Raw genomic sequence first — 22,903 nt, 5'->3', positions numbered from 1 at the left:
GGGGGGCTCGCCTGGGACGTCAATCTCTGAAAGGGGGTAGCATTTGGGGGACTGGCAGCACAGCTAATCCTGCCCCACTCACCGCTGCCAATGCACCTGACCCACATTTGATTCCCCATACACATCTGCCTGGGACAAGATCAATCAATCAGAGGGGTGGCTGCCTCACTTTGGCAGGCATCAGCCTGTCGTTTTCTGTCCCCCTGGGGTTTGGGAATCAATGAAATAACTGACCAAATTGGGCCAAATTCAACCCTGAGGTAAACGTACTGCCATCCCTGGAGTTACACCCAGTATGATCTGCCCTGCACGATGGAGGAGTGTTTCAGAGGCCATGCTCAGAGTCAGCGTTATGAATGTCTGATGGTTTTACAACATTCCCCTGGCAGACAGGCTGCCTCCCAGGGCATCATCATTGTATTAACCCTCTAATTGCCTCCTGGACCTTGTCCAAAATCATTGTCTGGCTCCATAAACGGAAGCCAACATACACTGCCCACTGCAGGACTGTACTATTACAGAGCTCACTAGCTCAGGAGGCTACGGGGATGCTGCCATCTCTCAGCAGTAACGAGGGTCTCAGCTACTGCTGTCTAGTTGCTAAGCCAGTCACATGGACCCAGCTCCTTACACAGAACTAACCCTCACACAACAGCCATTTTAACTGGCCTGCTAATCACTTGCAAGTTTCATTTCTTCAATCAGAGTGACTTTCCCTGACGGGAGGCCAGAGAGAAACAAGCCCTTTGGCTGATCCAGGCCTGCCAGTTTCCTATTAGAGGGAACTAAGTCCAGAGAGGTATATCCGGAGTCATCCAAGACATACATACAAACCCAGGAACAGGAGTGACCCACCCCCTGAAGATGTTTGCTTTGAGTACAATGTCCCCCATTCTGCAGGAACCTCTGAAGTACAAAGCTACATAAAGAGGCCTGTGCTCTACCCACTAGACTACGCTGCCTCCCAGCACTAAGAACATCAGACAACAGAGGAGGGAAGTGAAGCAAATTCAATGAAGTCCCCTCATTCAGGCCGCTGACTCCAGCCCTCCATGATGTGGTAAGGCAGTCAGGGTAAGATACTAGCTGCATCCACATAGTACAGCGGTCTCCAACCTTTTTACGCCCAAGATCACTTTTTGAATCTAAGGGGAACCCAGGATCTACCCTGCCCCTTCCCCAAAGCCCTGCCCACTCCATCGCCCCTCCCCCGTCACTTGCTCTCCCCCCACCCTCACAGGGGGTGAGGGGTGCAGGAGGGGGTGAGGGGTGCAGGAGGGGGTGAGGGGTGCAAGCTCTAGGAGGGAGTTTGGGTGCACTAGGGGGCTCCGGGCTGTAGCAGAATGTTGGGGTGTGCAGGAGGGGGGGCAGAGTGCTGGCTCTGGGAGGGGGGTCAGGGCTGGGGCAGAGGGTTGGGGTGCAGGAGTGGGTACAGGGTGCTGGCTCTGGAAGGGGGCCAGGGAGTTGGGGTGCAGGAGGTGGTTCAGGGTGCTAACTCTGGGAGGGGGCTCAGATATGGGGGTTGAAGTGTGGTCTCCCGCCGGGCACCATTTATCTCTGGTGACTCCCGGAAGGGGCCAACGCTCCCCTGTGGCCCCTGGGGTGGGGGGGCCCCGTGGCTCCACACGCGGCTCCTCTCTGCAGGCACGGTCCCTGCAGCTCTCCCAGCCAATGGAAGCTGTGGGGCCAGTACTTGCAGGCAGGAGCAGCGTGCACAGGGACACCCCTGCCTCCTGGGCTGTGCTGGCTGCTTCCAGGAGCGGCGTGGGGCCGGGTAGGCAGGGAGTCTGCCTTAGCGGTAGCCATACTGCGCCACGGGGGATTGTGATCGACTGGGAGATCCCCGAGGATTGACCAGTCGATTCCCATCGACTGGTTGGTGACCACTGCCGTAGTGCCTAGGAGCCCCAGTCACGGACCAGGACTGCACTGATTATTTCAAACACGTGCTGATCTGCAACTTTTTCATGGTTTTTAATTGTAAAAACAAACTACAGATTCCGCCCCCACTACAAGGGCAGGCTCCATGCCTCTGCATGTCTGGATGGTGAGTCACGGGAGGACAGGAAAGTTGGCCTCAAATCAGCAAGAGGCCAAAGGAGCTAAGCGCTGTTTGAGCTGCAGTCTGATGGTTGGCCCATTAACCCTTCGCTCACCAGTCGGCCTGAAGGATCTTACGCTTCTCATTGCTGCCCAGTTTGTAGAAACACAGCTGGGCTGACGGGGTGCTCCATCAAGGAAGAGACAGGCTCTGTGCTGCTGAATCAGGCAGCTTGCATGGAGCCAGATCTAACCCAACCTGCCTTCCCCTCCCGCTGGTCCAGTGCCTCACCGCAACCCTAAGAGGCAGGCAGCTTTGGCAGCGAGGGGCAGAGCTGAACCGGCACCGAGCCGTTCGTACTCAAGAGGCAGGCAGTAGTCAAGGCCAAGTGGGTGGAAAGCTGGAGGTCCTCTCCCTCTTTCAACAGCCACCGCAGGGTCTATCTGGATAGTGGGGAGGTGGAGCTGGGCCCCGCGTTCACTCCTCTCCCAACATGAGCTCAAACGATTACGGTGCCAAGAACCAGTCAGAGTTACCAGCATGGCTGGACGTGGACAGACTAATGCTCCCTCTACTGCCTTTCCATGGGCAAGTGGACCAGCTCTATCGGAACGTTCCATTTGAAGAGGTGATGCAGGAGCAACGACAAGGAGACTTTTAGTGAAATGAATCTTTCTACAGGATCAATGGATTAGCCACTTCCCCCAGCCAGTGCCCTTTCAATCAGGATAGAGACACTGAAGGAAACACCCCTTCACCTAACCAACCCCAGCGTTCTCCACCTAACACTGCTTCCACAATGCCCACACACAGCAGGGTTGTGGGAGAGAGTTGCAATGAGAGGGTGGAGAATAGGGATTGGGAGTGTGGGCCACGCACAAGGGGCAGCACAAAAAAAAATTATATTATATATATATATATATATATATATATATATATATATATATATATATATATATATATATACACACACACACACACACACACGTCCCTGGTGAGTTTGGTCAGCAGCTTCCAATCAGTGCTCTGCTCTGCCTGGAGCACACAACAGCATTCGGGAGCAAAGTAGGATGTAACACAGAGCCCCCCACCCTAAAATAAAAGCAACTGAGAGATCAGGCATTTAAAACAGTGTTCCCTGATCAGTATTTCAGCATCTGGAAACTAACTAATATCAAATCTGAAGTGTCTGAAGGGCTGAAAGAAACAAGCCAGCATCCAGCTGCCCTAGTCTCACGGCTTAGCCTTGCAGAGCTAACAAATTCAATGACTAGCTGACAGGTAGATTGTGTACCCCAGACTGTATTCAGAGCAGATTGCAAAGAACCAAAAAATCAACAGGCCGCCCTGATTTAACTGACAAGGATTGGGGAAGGGAAGGGGCATGACAAAAAACTAAAACCACCCCACCTTCCTCATGCATACATTCAGCCAAATCCAGAAGAAAACGAACCCAGAGACGTTCTCCTCTCGATGATGTCCTGCCCTAATGACTAAGGTTCACTGGAGCTTGAAGACATACCAGGAGGGTCTTGAGAAGTGACTTAATTTGAAGCATCGTACATTAGACAGCTAAAGCCATGCTTCTCTTAGCCTCATCTCCACAATCACCTATTCTCCTCCGCACAGAAAGCCCAGTGTGAAAGTACCTGCAAAATGTAGTTCTTCCAGAGAAGCAACCCAAACTGCCTTAACACGACCATTCTTCAATCAGAAGGGGAGTGTCACCTCTTTCCTGGACTCTAGGGAAAAAAAAAAAAGCAGTCAGCAGTGAGTGAAATGTACAAAAGAAACCCAGGATCATCTATCATGGGGATGGCCATTGGAAGAGCCCACGCACAGGTTTCTCTTGCTGATTCTGTTTGATCTGCTTGTACCTAGTTCTTAGGATGACCCCATCTTGCCCCTTCTCCTATCCGATGTAGACTCTGTACAGCACAAGAAGCAGCAGGGCAAGCTTCCCCGACAATACCCTGCCACTGTACTTCAAACCTGGCCCAAAGGAACTACTTCTTGGAAAGAGGGAGGAGATCATGCTTTATAGCCCATTTGGTTTTGGCCACTAGTGAGATTCCCAGTAAGGTGCTCAATTATGGTGGGCTTCTCAGGCAAAAATAACTTAGCTACCAGGAACTCACCTGGGGCCACCAGCTCTTTTCACATCATACAGCAGCACACGGGAACAGCTTTGGGTCTAGCCCGGTTTCTTTTAGCAATAGGTCCAACTCTTCAGGGAGTGGGGAAGTCTTATTTTTACAGCCTGGGATTTTCAAATGTGTTTAAGTGAATTATGCGCACACATCCCATTGACTTTCAATGCAGGATCTTGGGTGCCTAAGTCACTTAGGTGACTTTGAAAACTCCCACTCGTAGGCGCACAAAGACCTTTCCAGAGGCAAAGCTACATCAGATATGTTGATAAATTACTAGATCCTTGCCTCAAAGAGCTTACAGTCTCCAGCCACCATACCCGAGACAGCACTACCACCACTAGGAGCAGACGAGAGACACATTCTGAGGTTAGCCCCACTAGACCTCCCAGAGCAGAAGGCTTGGAGAACTTGGACCGGGGGACAGGTCTGTTCCACGTGTAGAGGAGATATGTCTGAAGAGAGCAAAAGACCGTTAGGAGAAGCCTGGATGCAGCCTAAGATAGAATTATCAGTAACAATGCAGGAGCGTTCAATAAGGAGTGGGATGGGGTGTAAGAAGAGATGAGGCCAGGTGCAGAGCTGGGTGCTTTAAAGGTCAGTATTTGTGCAATGCTTTGAATGCTTAAAGCTCTAGGTAAGTTACATTACAGCGGTCTCACCAGCAGCAACTGCCACACAATAGGTAACAGTTTTCATTCTAAACTCCTGTTTCCACACGTACAGGCAGCTTTCCAAAGCAGTCAGCTTTCGGGCTGACATTTTCCAGGCTCAGTCTCATACAAATTCACCTCAGGCAAAATTTGAGAAAAACCCCTTTGGCTGTGGAACAACAAGAGGACAAGCTCACACACTCCTCCCTCCCACCCCTCTACCCCACTGTAAAAAGCAGCCTCTCTTTCCCCCACCTTAGGGCTAAGTTCAAAACAGCTGAAATTATTCTGATCACTGCACCCACACAGAGCCCCAGTGAAGTCAACTGGGTTCTGCCTGTGCAAGATCAGGGCTCTGGTGTCTCAATAGGTCTTAATGAGCAGCACATACTTGGCTAAGTTTGGGGAGGGAGGGCATGAAGGTGTGTCGTGTGCATGCGCGTGTGTGGTGAGGAGAATGGTTTTGAACTCAGTCATGAATGTCTGAAAATGCAGCACTGAGTATACATATGCACAGCAAAAAGTTGTGCTAAGCTGTTAGCTGCCCACAGAGCCAGCTCACTTGCTAATGGAGACAATGGCAGTGCATTTGTTGGTGACTTTAGTGAGAGCAGAATCAGGCTCACACAGGCGGCTACAATATACGGCCCTGACCCAACAGTCGGATCCAAGTGGACAGAGCCTCACAAAGCCCTAGTAACATCACCTAAATGGGGAAAACTGACTAGAAAGGAGAGGAGAAAGTGAAACTGACCTGACAGAGAACTGTCCAATGCACAGAGTAAACAACCAGAAAAAAGTAGGGAAATCCTTTTCCTCCCCTATTCTCTTTTACTTACAAAGACTAGAACAGTAGGAAAAACATGCAGTGTTCACTCTGCCATGCTCCCACAAACAAATATGTGTAGCATAATGTCAAGTAGAGCCCTGCAACTCTGCGGATATCCAGGTGGATGTCCATGTTTACGGATCGCAGATGGATGCAGATACAAATTTTATATCTAGAGCCCTGCAAATCTGCGGATATCTGCTTTATATCCACAGACCATGTTTGCGGATGGCAGATCAGATGCAGATACACATTTTGCATCTGTGCAGGGCTCTAATGTTAAGTTTTGATGAGCGTGATTTTTAGCTTAGCCTTAACTTGACCTCCCTCTTGGGACACAATTTGCATAAGCAAATCATTAGACAAAAGATATTTACTGGGATTTATAAAACTAACAAAAGCATCTGTTGTAAACTCTAGTGGCCTGTTTGTAGTGTTAAGCAACTCCTGCTCTGGCTGAAGTCACTAGAGCTACAGGTGCTCTGCCCCTTTAAAAAAGAAATCTGGCCATTGTTGTTTATAACAACAAATAACCATAAAGAAAGAGTCCAAAGGGAAGAAATCAAGCCATAGCACAATTTAGATCATAAGACATCTCAGCACCCAATTAGCAGGTGCTATCCGAGACTTAGACATCTGAGTGGCCTAAATTACACTTAATATAGTAATTGCATGCACAAAAAGGGAGGTCACCATTTAAAAGTCTGGCCCTATAACTCCAAAACAAGATATAATTGTGTATAATTATATACCACGCTGAATACACCCTATACCACACTGCAAATCCTAGGAATGCTGAGCATGTCCTTATAGGCTAGGCATTGAAACACAAACAATACTAGAGGAAAGATTACCTTTGGTAAGGCAGCGAAATATACCAGGTGAGTGACCCTGTGAGAGAGAATGAATTAAAAATGCAAAAAAACTTTAAAGAGACAGCATCATCTTAAAAACATACTCTGTTCACATGTTTTACCCACCATTGTTTCAGACAAATCCTATGATTCCTAGAACTGAAATAAATGGGGGGGGGGGGGGGGGAAGAGTCTTTATGTTGTGTATTTAGCAATTTGTGTCCAGTCAGTTTTACCACTTCCCCTATTCCTAGGAGTCTTTCACATAGCAAAGCTATTTTTTATATAATGGGAATGAGAGATTGTAAAACCTCAAAAATCGGAAGACCCAAAGCTACTTTTTACCATTATGTTAAAACTGATTAGATCTCAAGTTGGTATCCCTTTAACTTCTGGAATTTCCAGGCTTTTGAGTATTTGGTTTTGCAACCTTAGCACTGCATTAACAATAAGTCATCTTATTTCACTATTACAGGTGAGGACAAGAACACTGTGGGAAGCTACGTAGAGACCTGAAGGGAGGTGTGTGGGAGAAAGATCAGTACTTGGATTGCACCTCAGTCCTTCAACTAGTCTTGCAAGATTCTCTCTCTACTTTTCATTCCAACCACTTCCCCATTATTTTGGCCACTGCACTAAGAAATTTCCTTATGGGAAAAAAAGAAAATCTCCACCCCCAGTGAGAGATGAGCTGTGATTTTACCCTTGTGGTGATTTTACTCTCTTGTATTGCCAATTGATATTGTTCCTCTCGGGTAAGAAAAACCTGCCTGTAAGGGGAAATTTTTCCACACTTCTTTTTGTACTTTGAGCTGAAACATCAGACTTTTCTAAAAGCTTCAGGGCAAACAATGGACTTATCCATCTCCCGCTCCCAGTGCCCAAGCACCAGGTGCTCCACACTGCACGCTAAGGACTTGATTAGTGTTTACCCAAAAAAATGTCAAGGCCTCTTGCACAAACATGGCTTAAGTATGCTACAAACAGTAGGAGTCCCAGGAGCTTTGATGTCTGGCTATTCAACCTAACGCTAGGTCAGCAGCTGGCATAGCCCCTGCCACTGGGCTTAAGAACAAGGCTGCCTTTGTCCCTGGCTCCCTTAGAGGGGATGGGATTAGTGAAGGAAGGAAGGAAGGGAAGGAAAGAGAGTCAAGTGGAAGCAGATCATGGGTAAGATCTGGGCAGACATAGCTGCCTCAATGTTCTGGGATGGAACAAGGGCAGCTGCTTCCCTCCCATCCACTCCTGTAATTCTCCTGATGCCACAAGGGAGGTTCAATGTAACTATGGTCATGGTCCTCAGATGCCCAGGTCGCTAGTCATGGCTCCCGAGGCTTACTTCTGAACTTGGGTTGCTGAATAGGAATGCTTGATTTGCCACAGCCCCCCTGTGTTCTGTCCACAGCAGGGGATATTACCCTGATGCTTCAGGAGAAGGCAAGAAGCTACTGTAACACCCCCAGCTAAGCATGAAATGCAATACATGGATACTGGGGGAGAACACAGAGGGGTGCGTCCTTTCTGACCCCTTCCGGCAGTCACTTCATGCCTGGAAACACAAGATTTAATCACCCTTCTCTTAGCAAGCCCAACCAGTGGTAATAAGTTTTACAGAGCTGAGACAGACTGTACCCCTGTATTCACCCCTCACATACCACTGTAATGAGCTTTGTACAAAGTATGCCTTGGGAGGCATCACTTGAAAACTCATAATTTGCTGATCATTATTGTCCTGGTAAAACATGTGTAGCAACATTGCATGTCAAGTTCTAAGATTCCTTGGTCTGGAGTTACTAACACATATTCCAAGCCTGGGGAGTGGCCAAGCCAGTTCTTCCATGACAAAGGGCAAGCTGCTGCCTCAGCCAGAGGTACATAAGGTCAATGGACCATTACCTACTAAGTGGGCATTTTTTGGCAGGAAAGGGGACGTGGGTGACAAATCTACATTTTAGCAAAGAAACAACCTGGGGTTCCCGTCCACATAGATTTTCTGTCTCCTGGCTGGAGATGCTGCCCAAAGGCAGGAGAGAACTATAAAAAGAAAGGGGAAACACCCCAAAGCACCCCTCCTTCTTGTCCTCCATCAATTCACTGCACCAGAAGGAACAAACGAATCAGCCATTACACAGAAGAAGGGGTCCTGGCCTACAAAGTTGGTCCAGTAATACTGTTGAGAACACGTGGCAAGAGAATCTTTGTTTAGAATCTAACCGTTTGTTAAGTGAGGCACTAGCTACTTTTTATCTTTATTTTTTCTTGTACTTCATTACTTATATTCACACAAAATCTCTTTCGTTGTAGTTAATAAACTCCTTTTATTGTTTTATCTAGACCAGTGTGTTTTAACTGAAGTGTTTGGGACGCTACTTGGGAGAACTGGATTTGTGTACAGCATTTCTATTAATAAAATGACGGACTTATATGGGCTTATATTGTCCAGGAGAGGGCTGGGCTGTACAAGACATACAATTCTGGGGAAATATCTGGGACTGGGAATATGCTGGCATCACCCTGCAGTATAATCCAAGATGGTAAAAGTCTGGGTGTGACTGACAGGTTGCAAGTGCACACAGATATAGCTGGGAGTGACTTACACACTAGCAGCGGGTCGCAAGCAGTCCAGGAATGGAGGCAACAACAGCAAAGCAGTGTAAAGAGCCTACAGGTTAGAGGGCAGGGATGACCCAGCTCCTCACTAGTGTGGACTGCACCCTAGGTATGTCACAGGGGTTCTTTTTAAAATCCTGCCCCAGCGGTTGTGCCTCTGCCCTCCTGCAGCTTGTACTCCGCAGGCTGCCTGCACACTGGAATCAATCAAAGGAAGCGACTTTGTGCAGTGAGACTGCTCAGCTGCTGCAGACTGACACAAACATAACAATTACTTTCCTCATCTCACAAGACAGAATTTCCTCATCTAAGAGATGGGTTTCCGGAGATGAAACCATCATAATACCACACCTAGCCTCAAACCTCCATGGAGAGCTCAAGACATCAAAGAGAAACACACAAATCGATGAGAGATTTCAGGTTAATGAATCACCTTGTCTGATCTACGCTGCAAGATAGGAACTGCCTTGTAGCATGCGCTATCACTACAGTATTTACTGCTGGAATAATTGCATTATAGCGATTATCCCAAAGTCTGGCAGAGAGTCAGGTCGATACAGATCCATAGACATCACAAGTATAGATACGCATGTGTGTACATCCCACACAGTGTCAAAATCCCAGGCGCAAACCGGCCTCTAATATGCATGACTGACCCGCAACCCATAATTGGATGAAGTGCTGTACCCATCTGGGAAGGATCCTGTTACCCAGAACCCGGCACAAGGCTGAGCACCCCCTGGACAAACAGAAGTGTTGGATTTCCTGCCATTGAAGAGGCGGGTGTCACATTCACCAAACTACAGCAAGCACCTGTCCGTGGTTTTAGTGCCTTGACTCCACACGGTGGCCCAGCAATGAAGAATTGGCCCATTCTAGCAACGTACAAACTGAGACTCAGCAGTGCTTTCCCTGGGACGGAACAGGAGAGGCTGCGCCCTCACCTAAAGTGGCTGCCTCTAAATTGAGATTTAGACACCATTAAATGGGAAGCAAATGACAGCACACAGGCCTTTTGAACAAGGCTTATACAGGTCTGTCTCATCTTACGCGGGGGTTCCGTTCCGCGGTTAACGCGTAAAGCGAAAACCGCGTATAGCCAAAACCCCATTGAGTTCAATGGCGGGTGAAATCGCCCGCACTACAGGTATAGTATTAAAACTGTTGTTTTTCTCTTTTCTTGTTGTTGTTTTTTTGTTTTTGCCGACCACGTAAAGTTGAAATTGCACATGTTAAATGCGCATAAGATGCAACAGACCTGTATGTTCACCAGCCACCTGCCTGCGTCACCCCTGGTGGAAATACCACTAACTTGCAACACCGCTGTGGCAGAAGCCTCACCCACACGCAGGCAATGAAGAACACTCCAGGATCTGACGAAGGTACAAGTGAGTGGTCCAAGAGTAGAAACTCTCCAGTTCCAGGCTATTCGCTACCAGCGTGAGAAGAATTGGGAACACGGTCACAGGGAGCGGAGCAGCCCGGCCCCAGCCAGCTCTACTCCGCCAGCTCCCAGCCGCGCCACTCCACTTCCCGCCGCCTTCCCCAACCTCCCAGCACTCACCGGGGGGCAAGGGAAGTGGAGTGCCATGGCCCCAGCCCGCTCCGCTTCCCTTGCCCCGGCCCCAGCCGTGTCGCTCAGAGGGGGCGTTAGGGAAAGGTTCCCCTCCCCCCCCCCCCCGACTTGCTGGTGGCGGGAAGCGGAGTGCTGCGGGTGGGAGGTGGTGGAGTAGAGCTGGCTGGGGCCGGGCTGCCAGTGAGTGCTGGGTTGCTGGGGGAAGAGGTGCAATGGGGGCGGGCTGGGGGCGGAGCAGAGGGGAGAGTAAGAGGTGGGGCGGAGGGAGTTGTCCGGGGTCCCACACTCTTCAAGGGACAGCTCTGCCCTTTGCAGTGGGCGCAGCTCGTGGGGGGGCCAGCCAGGGGATAGGGCTGGTGCTGCTGCGTATGCAGCACGCAGCTGCTTAGGGCACCATGAAATTTGGGGCAATTTGGTGCCTTAAATTTCATAGTGTCCAAGGCAGCTGCGTATGCTGCATATGCCCAAGGACGGCCCTGACTCCTGAACTACCGGAGCCGAGCCTCTGGTACCCGAAAGTGTGTAGATATTTCTTGAGGAACCCGTAATGTCAACACTCAAACACCGAGACAGAAAGTCTATCACAGAAGCTGCAACTGCACTGGCCATTTTCTTCGCATTTCCCACCATTTCACTAGCGCAAGCAACGCTGGGAGAGGTAACCTGGATTGACCCCGGTTTATTAGCTGCCGTGTTGTCTAATCCAGTACAGAAGAGATCTAGCTCAGTGGTTCTCAACCAGGGGTCCGGGGCCCCCTGTTGGGCCGCGAGCAGGTTTCAGGGGGTCCGCCAAGCATGGCTGGCATTAGACTCACTAGGGCCCAGGGCAGAAAGCCAAAGCCCGCTGCATGAGACTGCAGTCCAGGGCCCTGAGCCCCACCACCAGGGGCTGAAGCTGAAGCCTGAGCAACTTAGCTTTGTGCTGCCCCCTGTGGCATGGGACCCCGGGCAACTGCCACCTTGCTACCTTCTAACACTGACGCTGGTTTTTATATGCAGAAAAACAGTTGTGGCACAGCTGGGCCGTGGAGTTTTTATAGCATACTGGGGCATGGGGGGGGCGGGGAAGGGGGTGTGCTCAGAAAGAAAGGTTAAGAACCCCTGATTTAGATGACTCAGTGGCTAAAACACAGGTTGCCTGCATATACTAGTGCTCTTCTGCTGAAGCATCTTGTTATGGGGGCTGGCCACTTCCGGCTGCCATCGCAACAGAGGTGGATGAGTGAGCTGAGAACAGGCCATGTGCTCTGAGAACTGGCAATTATTTTTAAGCACTTAGTGCATTTCTGCTCCTCTGATGTCCGGTTTCCATAGAAACTGGGACTGGAAAAGGCAGTTTCCCTTATCAGCACTTCTCCTTCCCCCACTTGGATAAGCATTAGAACTGCATAATGTAGGAACTAGCCCAACCTGCCAGACTACATCAGACAGCTGCATGCCAGACCCCGCCTTGTGCCCATATTGGCAGGGTGGGGCTGAAGTAAGACATCACATGCTAGCCTTACTGGCAGCATACCCCTGTATAGAGGCGAGGAGGGGCAGGGTTGAATCAAACATTAATATTAACCCCCCCAGAGCCCCCTCTTCCTCCCCTCCTCCCGCCCAACACAGCCAGGAGGGGCTGTCTCCTCTATTCATTCCCATAACAAGACATTCCAAGAACCATAGCGATGGCAGCAGGCCCTTTGGCCAAGACTTTCAAAAGTGACTAGTGAACTCATGGGCCCACACTGAACCACCTGAAAGAGGCTGGGCTTTCAGAGAGGTCTGATCTCCTGCCTTCTGAATGTCAGGCCCCTTTAAGGTGGTTCACTTTGGGCAGCCAAAGCTTGAAGCCCCCAGAATCACTAGCCAACACGCTGAATCACGACTAGACAACCCAGAACCACTAACCACTTGCCAACATTTTCACCTTCAATTGTTTTGAAAACACGCTACCGTTCTGATCGCTCTGTACTAATGTAGTCCTAAAACAGAACCAGCGTAGAATTCTTTTGTTTGCATCCCTACCTCTGTACAGGAGGGTTTAAGGCAAATTAAATTATTAGAAGAATAAAAGTTTCAATAGAGGCTGCAAGATGCAAAAAACAGAGGCCAGCTGATCTTTGTACCCAACACGTGGTACATCAATAACATGTTAACATACCAAAGCAGGTTGCTAACAGTTTTACAACCTTCTCCGAATCTCAGATTTTATAGACACCCCAGGTGGATTCATTTTTATGAACAAAGACATCAGTTCTCAAAAGTTTAAATAAATACACACAGCGGATGTGGTAGTTTCTCAGTTTAGAATGCTTTGGCTTTACAGGATTCAGAACAGTACTGTGTACAATGCACTGCTTAATACAGTACCAATAAACTGCAGGATCTTATGTCAGATCTTAACAAGCACAAATAACTCAGCTCTCCCACAGGGCAAGTCATAAGAAAAAGGAGTTTGGTTTGGAATTCCTGTAGGTGCTGAGAGGATGAATGAAGAGGCAGGTTAAGAACAATCCATCAGGAAGATAGCTTGGGTGGACAAGAAATGGGGAGAAAGCAAGAAGGGGTCCTGTACTGTAGTCTCTATTTTAAAGTGGTGCTGTCATTTATAAACACATCTCTGAACAACGTTCCTGGTTGTTCCAAGTAACATCTGGGATTCCGTCCTGGAGCAATTACCAATATTTTCTGTTTTGTACATATGATGGGTTTGCGGTTAAGGCACCAGAATGAGACTCTGGAGACTCAACCTCAATTCCCTTAATATCCATGTCTCAGTTCTCCAACTGTGACATAGAGACAATAATCTGACCTTTGGCAGCCTTGTCTCTTTAGACTGTAAGCACTCCAAGGCCGGGTCTGCAGTTGTGTATAGCACCTAGTATAACAGTACCTCAATCTAAGCTACAACCGCATTTGCCCCAATCCCTCAGAGAGAGACAAACACCTACAGAATCTCTATCAAGCGTTCTTAAAACTACAATACCCACCTGCTGAAGTGAAGAAACAGACTGACAGAGCCAGAAGGGTACTGAGAAGTCACCTACTACAAGACAGGCCCAACAAAGAAAGTAACAGAACGCCATTAGCCATCACCTACAGCCCCCAACTAAAACCTCTCCAGCGCATCATCAAGGATCTACAACCTATACTGAAGGACGATCCCTCACTCTCACAGACTTTGGGAGACAGGCCAGTTCTCGCTTACATACAGCCCCTCAACCTGAAGCAAATACTCACCAGCAACTACACACCATACAACAGAAATACTAACCCAGGAACCAAACCCTGCAACAAACCCCGGTGCCAACTCTGTCCACATATCTATTCAAGGGATACCATCATAGGACTTAACCACATCAGCCACACCATCAGGGGCTCGTTCACCTGCACATCTACCAATGTGATATATGCCATCATGTGCCAGCAATGCCCCTCTGCCATGTACATTGGCCAAACTGGACAGTCTCTACACAAAAGAATAAATGGACACAAATCTGACATCAGGAATCATAATGTTCAAAAACCAGTAGGAGAACACTTCAGTCTCTCTGGTCACTCAATAACAGACCTAAAAGTGGCAATTCTTCAACAAAAAAACTTCAAAAACAGACTCCAATGTGAAGCTGCAGAACTGGAATTAATTTGCAAACTGGATACCATCAGATTAGGCCTGAATAAAGACTGGGAATGGTTGAGTCATTACAAAACCTTAACCTAATTTCTCCCTACTGTTACTCACACCTTCTTGTCAACTGTCTGTAATGGGCCACTCTCATTACCATTTCAAAAGTTACCCTGCTGTTAATTGATTTCTCTCATTAGACTGACCTCACACTTGGTAAGGCAACCCCCATCCTTTCATGTTATACCTGCTCCTGTATTTTCCACTCCATGCATCTAATGAAGTGGGTTCTAGCCCACGAAAGCTTATGCCCAAATAAATTTGTTAGTCTCTAAAGTGCCACAAGGACTCCTTACTGTTTTTTTCAATCTACACTGGCGCCACTAGGGATGACCATAATACAGGATTAAGTCCTCTCACGCTTTCCACTGTAGGGCCAATTACCCCATTTGTGAGAGTCTCACACAGCAAAAGGGGAGAGAGACTATTAAGAAAGATGGGAAAACAGGATTGCAAAGCCACAAAAATTTACAGTGGGACTCAGAACCTGGAACTAGTTGTTTAACAAGCTGCCCAAAGGAACAGTGTGCTGTGAAGAAGCAGGCGGATGAGGAAGAGCTACCGATGAGCTGAGCGTTGGCTCACTGGGGATGCCTCCAGCAATCTGTGTGTAGACTCTCCGGGCCAGATTCTCCTGTTTCTCAGTCATGTTCCCCCGTTAATTTCAGCAAAGTAACCCAGGAGTTACACCAGCATGAGCAAAACAAAACTTGTTCCCCTCTTGCTAGGGGTGCCTGATGGCAAATGAAGTGCTGGGAGAGCAGGCAGGCACAGAAGTTGAGGGTGGGGAGGGAGAGGAAGTTGAGTAGTAGAGGCACAGAAATGTCTGCAAGGTGCCACAAATGATCAGTCCCTTTCCTAGGACAAAACCTTTCCCATGTCATGTAATGAAGCCCCCTGGACTCCAGAGATGCAGGTTTAGTTCTTTCCAGTTTCATCTCAACATTTCAAGAGCCCTTCTAATTCCTGCAGGAGCGACCCCTTCTCTTGGGGCGCACTTTGGCCAGGCTAGGTCCTAGGCATCTTAAGTTAGGCACCCAAAACCAGTAGCCACTTTTGAAAAGACAGGCCTACTGCAAGAGACTAGCGTAAAGTCACACAAATCTGCAGCAAAGCTGGGACTAGAACCTGGGCCTCCCATCTCCCTCCTAACCACTAGACAATGTTGCCTATCACGCATGTTGTGTAAGAACACTGTCAACCAACCCCAGTGCAGACAGGAAGGAATTCTCCCCAGATAAGCTAAGTTACGTACACTACACCCTAGTCCGCCCATCACATGCCTTTCCTCACACACACTGATCTTTGGAACAGTCCATGAAGGACAAATCCACTCTGCAGCTCAAGGACCTCTGCCAGAGCCTGGAGGACTTCACTAGGAGACAGGAATCCTTCTCCAGGCACAGAGTAAACACTCTCTATGGACACAACATCATCAGCCTAATGGCTGAAGGAGACTCCAGTGCCTATAGCACAAAGCGAAAGAAGGAGTACAGGGTCCACACAATGGTGCATCTTTCACCCTTACTCCCTGTGCAGTAGACTGGGACCTCTGTATCATACAGTGGACATGTTTCTCCCTGCCCTCCTTTGTACAATGAGAGCACATGGGTTCCTGTGCAGGGGGATCCTACACAGACTGAAGGAAAGGGCAGGACTTCCACGTACACTGCACCATTGCCAGGTCACCTTCAGAAGTGTCTGCAACCCCCTTTGCAGACACACCTTTCACCAGCTTCTAGTTCGTGCCATCCCTGCCCTTACACTCTGCCCACCCAGCACTGGTATTGCTGGGAAATCCTGCTGGGCCAGCATTGGCAGCACGGACTGGTTCCCAAACCAATGGCAGATATTTAAGCGCCAGCATCTTTTACTTGCTTGAAAACATTTCCTTCTTGTATGAAACTAACGCATTTATTGCATTCAGAGGCAGAGACAGCCCTTGCAGCAGAAGGAAATCCCAAAGTGCTCTGTAGCAGTGCGAGCGCTCACCAGGCCGGAACCTACAGCAGCATGGTGAAGTGAGTCAAGGTTGGCACAACTGAGTCATGCCAAAGGGTTGGCAAGTGCAGCCCAAGCAGGGACCCTGGGGGCGGGCAGCACATCTGAGAACACTTTATCAGTTGTTACAAAATGAAATCAACGCAAAGGGATAAGACTGAGTAGTTCCCGTCAGCCACTTGACATTTCAGAGAGGACTTGCAGTCCCCACAACCAGAGATGGCCCCAATCCAAGGCGGTCTCAACCCTCCTGAATCGCAGCAATAATGGGCCCAAGCTAAATTAACCCTGCCCTAATCAAACACTTTGGCTCCCATTCACTCTCTTCTCTCTGCTATTAAGACAAAAAGCCCACTTCATTTCCTTTAGTGGCACTTCCCTGCTAAAATGCCTGTTCTCTTGCTGCTAAAATATTGGTCATTTCATCAGGACACTCTTCAGGGGAGGCGCTAATGTTTGCTCTTTTAAGCAAGGAATTGAACCCTTTGATCTTACAGTGGTAAGGGAATTCGTGCCCAAAGGGATGGGCCATCTGAACTCACAGATATTTTGTATGGCTCCAGCTGTGCCCTCTGTTCTAAGCCTGGAGTTAGCATAGATGCAGGTGGTCAAGTGAAAAATTCTCTAAGTTATATCTGGGCTTTGCTCTGAAGACACAGAGTGCTGTGTAAGTGACAATCATCAACTAGTTACCATAAGCTTCCTGACAGGCAAGTATAATCCCCGTTTTATACACAGGGAAAACAGAGGCACAGAGAAGCCAAATGACAGCCCAGCCTGAAATTCCGACAAAGGAATCCCCCAATTCCCAGTCACATGGTCATTCACCCAGACCATGCTGTCTCATTGATCTGCTGCACATGCCCATCTTAATGGCTGCTTCTTGGAGCAGTTAGTCCTAGAACCCACAAGGGCAGAAGCAATTCTTGATTTAGTCCCAAGTGGTGCACAGGATATGGTCCAAGAGGTAAATATAGCTAAACTACTCGGTAATAGCAACCATAATGTAATTAAATTTAACATCCTTGGTGTGAGGGTGGAAAACACCAAAAAAGCCCACTGCAGGAGCATTTACCTTCAGAAAGGGGAACTACACAAAAATGAGGAAGCTAGTTAAACAGAAAGTGAAAGAAACAGTCACAAGAGTGAAATGCCTGCAAGCTGCATGGAAACTTTTAAAAAACACCATAATAGAGGCTCAAATTAAACATATACCCAAATTAAAAATAATAGGAAGAGGACCAAAAAACCATCACCATGGTTATACAGACTAAAAGAGACAGTTAAGGGCAAAAATTGGAAGGCATATCCTACTGAGGAAAATACAAAGGAGCATAAACTCTGGCAAGCCAAGTGTAAAAGTATAATTAGGGAAGCCAAAAAGGAAATTGAAACGCAACTAGCAAAAGACACAAAACTAAGAGCAAAAAATTGTAAGTACATCAGAAGCAGAAAGCCTGCCAAACAATCAGTGGGGCCACTGGATGATCAACATGCTAATGGAGAATTCAAGAAAGACAAGGCCATTGCGGAGAAGTTAAATAAATTTTTCACATCCTCTGCAGCGAAGATAGATGTGAGGGAGATTCCCACACCTGAGCCATTCTTTCTCCGTGACAAATCTGAGGAATTGTCCCAGATTGAGGTGTCAGTAGAGGAGGTTTTGGAACAAATTGATATTACTGTTCAATAGGGCTGTCAATTAATTGCACTTAATGCCTGCGATTAACTGAAAACAAAATTAATGCATTAATTTAATGCATTAATTGCATGAAGCCCCAGCCCTGAGCCTCGTGTTCCCAGCCTATATTTGAAAATATAGAAAACATCAAAAATATTTGAATAAATGGTATTCTATTATTGTTTAACAGTGCAATTAAAACCACAATTAATCGCAATTGATTTTTTTAATCGCTTGACAGCCCTACTGTTTAATGTACATCAGCAGGTCCAGATGATGATATTCACCCAAGAGTTCTGAAGGAACTCAAATGTGAAATTGCAAACTACTAACTGTGGTATGTAAAACCTATTGCTTAAATCAGTTTCTGTACCAGATGACTGGAGGATAGCTAATGGGACACCAATTTTTAAAAGAAGGCCCCACAGGCGATCCTGGCAATTACAGGCCAGTTAGCCTAACCTGAGTACCAGGCAACTTGGTTGAAACTATAGTGAAGAATAGAATTATCAGACATACAGAAGAACACGATTTGTTGGGGAAGAATCAGCATGGCTTTTGTAAAGCAAAATCATGCCTCACCAGTCTATTAGAAGTCTCTGAGGGGGTCAACAAATATGTTGACAAGGGTGATCTACTGGATATAGTATACTTGGATTTTCAGAAAACCTTTGACAAGGTCCCTCACCAAAAGCTCTTAAGCAAAGTAAGCAGTCATGGGATAAAAGGGAAAGTCCTCTCATGGATCGGTAACTGGTTAAAAGACAGGAAACAAAGGGGAGGAATAAATGGTCTGTTTTCATAATAGAGAGAGGTAAATAGAGTCCCCCAAGGATCGGTACTGGGACCTGTTCTGTTTAACATATTCATAAATGATCTGGAAAAATGGGTAAACAGTGAGGTGGCAAAGTTTACAATTGATACAAAATTACTCAAGATAGTTAAGTCCAAAGCAGACTGCCAAGAGTTACAACGGGATCTCACAAAAGTGGGTGACTGGGCAACAAAATGGCAGATGATATTCAATGACGACAAATGCAAAGTAATGCACATTGGAAAACATAATCCCAACTATACATACAACATGATGGTGTCTAAATTAGCTGTTACCACTCAAAGAACTTGGAATCACTGTGGACAGTTCTTGGAAAACATCCACTCAGTGTGCGGCGGCAGTCAAAAAAGCTAACGGAATGGAAGGAAACATTTGGGAAGGGATAGCTTATCAGCCAATAAATATCATAATGCCACTATATAAATCTATGTTACACCCACGTCTTGAATACTGCATGCAGTTCTGGTCACCCCATCTCAAAAAAGATAAATTAGAAAAGGTGAAGAGAAGGGCAACAAAAATGATTAGGGGTATGGAACAGCTTCCATATGAGGAAAGATTAATAAAACTGCGACTTTTCAGCTTGGAAAAGAGACGACTAAGGGCAGATATGATAGAGATCTATAAAATCATGAGTGGTGTGGAGAAAGTGAATAAGTGTTATTTACCCCTTGACATAACACAAGAACCAGGGGTCACCCCATGAAATTAATAGGCAGCAAGTATAAAACAATCAAAAGGAAGTATTTTTTCACACAACACACAGTCTGTGGAACTCAATACCAGGCCAAAAGTAGGACTGGTTCAAAAAAAGAACTAGATAAGTTCATGGAGGATAGGTCCATCAATGGCTATTAGTCAAGATGGTCAGGAATGCAAAACCATGCTCTGGGTGTCCCTCTCCTCTGACTGTCAGAAGCTGGGAGTGGACAACAGGAGATGGATCACTTGCTAAGTGCCCTGTTTTGTTCATTCCCTTTGTAGCATCTGGCATTGGCCACTGTCCGCAGACAGGATACTGGGCTAGATAGACCATTGGTCTGGCCCAATCTGGCTGTTCTTATGACAGCATCATGAGAAGCAGGTACCAAGAATGCTATTTCAGTCAACTCCCATCATTCCTGGAAGTCCAGCTTCCAGGGCAAGCATTTCTTGGTACTGACTTAATTCAGGTCAAGACAGCTGTTCCATATACCAGCCATGTTTACTCTAGATTTCCCTCCTTGCTACCCATCCATAATTATTATGAGGGACCTTTCCCAACTGTGAACAAGCAAAGAAACGTAACCCCCAAAATTTCCCTACATATATTAGTCACCAAAGCAATACAATCCTATAACCACTAAGTAGTGCTGGAAAAGCCGCACATTGACTCTCCTTTGGAAATCAACAGTGTCATCATCACAACCTCCTTTACAGACATGCACAGGACAGGAATTTCACCGGCACACTTAGGCCACCCAGGCTGTAGGGCTACAATAAAACAAAGCTTTCCCCAGCTTTTATAGCTCCAGCGTTCAGCAGCAGCAAGCTTCCCATGCTGGGAAACAAAGATATACACTAGAAATAGAGGCCAGGTGATGGAGAATGACCGGACCCCATTAGCAAAGGTGGAGCACAGAGACTGGCATGTGGTACCAGAAAGACACTCTCCCCTCCTATAAAACACCAGGAAACCCCAACTCTATCTCAGTCTTCTGCTGCCCCATCTACTATACTTTGTTCACTGCAGCATGTTTTAAAGAGAATGAAAAAGCAGCAGCAACCAATTCCCTTGGGTAATTCTCCGGCCTCTCATCACTTCCTGTTCCCAAGTAAGAACCACAGGCAGGGTCCAAAGCCGAAAATTCATAGATGTGGAAGACTGCCAGTTAGAATTTACTACTAGGCAGCTATCCTGTCAGCCACAAAACCTTGTACCCATTCCTAACATTAACACTTGTGTTTGTAGAAGGACAACAATTATGAAGACTGGCAAAGAATCAAGAAAGGGACAAAGAACGCCTGCCACTTTGACTTAGACACATGCTCACTCACATACAGTCATACACTCAGATTATTCTCTCTGCCACCTGTGCCCTACCTAACATAGGCAGATAGATGGTGAACAACCATGAGGTTAGCTTCCTGCAGCAAGAGGGTAGATACAGGGCACAGAGGTTTTCAAATTCAACAGGGGGTGATCCATGATCAAATTACACACAACCAATGGTTGCTCTGAATGCTAGTCCAAGGGTACCAGTCCAGACTCCACCATACAAGAAACCTCCAGAGAACAAAGGAATGGATGGGCCGCAAAGACACGATTACCCTTTAGCTTCTAGAGGCGATCTCTACCAAACAAGCCTTAAGCACAGCGGCAGGCTGACACCTGGGAGCTTGCACTGCCACTACTGTGCCTGGTATGGAAAGAGAGGACTTGGCCTCCTGGACTGGCAAACTAATATCTTCCAACTTCACAAAACCCACCTCAAAATTAAAAATATTAACTCCAGGAGACTTCCTTCAATGAGTGCCCCCTGGGGCCAGTTATTGCCCCTCTTCTGATCCCTTTCCAGGCACTACCTTCACATAAAACATTCAGAACCAAGATTCAAACCTTACAATGAGCACAGATTTCTCTCCAAAGCACCCATCCAGCTGCCAAGAGCTCAGGTCCCAGCCGCCACAGGGGCTTCTTACACCTCTGCACACCCCAGTAGCTGAGGGGGCCTCTGCTCCAGGTGGCTGCAGCCACAGAATGGGCTGCACACCTGCCCAGAAAGCAGACACACCTGCAAGTGTGAGTCCCACCCATCTGCCCTCCTTTAGGGTCCTGACTGGATTCCATGCTACACGGCTGCTCTACAACAGTAGGCCCATCCTCTCTATCATGTGGTGCCAACCACGGTGGATGACTAGAGCTGGAAAAGCCCTGCCATGCTTTGGATTCCACACAGGGCAATGGGCCTGCTGCTGAGGGAGGAGTAGGGGGTCAGGAACAGAGAAGGAAGACATGGGTGGGGAGTGAAGAGATGGGGGGGGACCCTGAATATCCCCCCAGCTCTGCTGCCAGCTCAGAGTCAGAGCTGCTCCCCTAAGGAGCGGGGGGGGGGGGGGAAGGACATGTGAGCAATTAGACTTGGGCTGGGGAGTTGGGAGTAGCTTGTGGGGAACATGGGGGGGGGGTGAGACTCAGGGTCTAAGAGGGGAGCTGAGGCTGCCAGGGAAAAGGTCAAGGAGGGAAGGAGTGTGAGGTTAGGGGGAAGGAAGAAGAGGGGTGAGGCCAGGGATCTTGGGGCCTGAGGAGCAGGCTCTTCCTGGGGTGAAACCGGGGAGGGGGGCGGGAGAGATGGAGGCCAGGGGTCCCACTGCAAGACGCTGGGGGAACAGAAAGGGGGTCCCGGGGATTGGACTCCCCCCGGGGCGGATGGGGGGAACGGAAGGGGGGGGGGGTCTCTTACCAGCCAGCGCTCCGGGCCGGGGTGTCACTGCTGCCCCGCGCAGGCCACTCCAACCGCTGGCCCCGCTGCCATCCCCACTCCCGGCTCAGCTGAGGCCCTGCGCTGCCTGCGAGGAAAGCAGCTCGGCGGCCAGCTGATCCCGGCGCCGCCTCACGTGACCGGATCTCGTCACGTGACCCGGGAAGGTGGTGCTGCAGCCGGGTTTGTCGGTGTGTCCGGCAGCGGCCAAACCCCATGCCAGACATCATAGCTCAGCCCCCGTGCTGGGCTGGCCCTATCTGCTCCCCCACCCTGCCCAGGGTTCGGTTCCTGTCTAGCCGCCAGGGTTGGAAATTTCCTATTTAAAAACAAAAACAGCGGAGATCCCGCGATTCCAGGCGCCAGGGCTTTCCTGGGCACAGCGTCACGAGGTTCTCAACGAGATCACCGGAGTTAGCCACACTGCTGCGGCCTCTCTTGGACCCCTTCCTGTATCTGGGGAAACTGGCATGTGCCCCTCCCTGGGCGCCTCCGGCCCAGTGGTTGGGGGAGGCTCAGCTTCCTTTATTTCCCTCCCTGTG

The 22,903-nt window shown here is 48.2% G+C and overlaps 1 protein-coding gene across 7 annotated transcripts in view; it reads right to left on the bottom strand.

The window, feature by feature from the left end:
- Nucleotides 1-22,510, bottom strand: part of ABCA3 (ATP binding cassette subfamily A member 3) — a 79,636-nt gene extending 57,126 nt beyond the window's left edge. For 3 of the 7 annotated variants that reach the window (XM_005295579.4, XM_005295583.5, XM_042854138.2), the window contains exons 1-2: nt 22,344-22,510; nt 3,691-3,783 (exon numbers count right to left, since the gene is read on the bottom strand). In XM_005295579.4, coding sequence (XP_005295636.2) covers nt 3,691-3,744 — 54 coding nt within the window. In that variant the 5' untranslated portion in view covers nt 3,745-3,783; nt 22,344-22,510. Of the gene's footprint in view, nt 1-3,690; nt 3,784-4,179; nt 4,297-4,479; nt 4,621-6,527; nt 6,565-21,504; nt 21,525-22,343 lie in introns of those variants that run through there. The other 4 variants (XM_065558685.1, XM_065558687.1, XM_065558686.1 and 1 more) reach the window with 4 other exon arrangements.
- Between the last annotated feature and the right edge of the window lie 393 nt (nt 22,511-22,903).

Source organism: Chrysemys picta, chromosome 10 (assembly GCF_011386835.1).
Source record: "Chrysemys picta bellii isolate R12L10 chromosome 10, ASM1138683v2, whole genome shotgun sequence".
NCBI classification, from domain to species: Eukaryota; Metazoa; Chordata; order Testudines; family Emydidae; genus Chrysemys; species Chrysemys picta.
The sequence above is the reverse complement of the archived record's forward strand: the minus strand, read 5'-3'. Positions and strand labels throughout refer to the sequence as shown.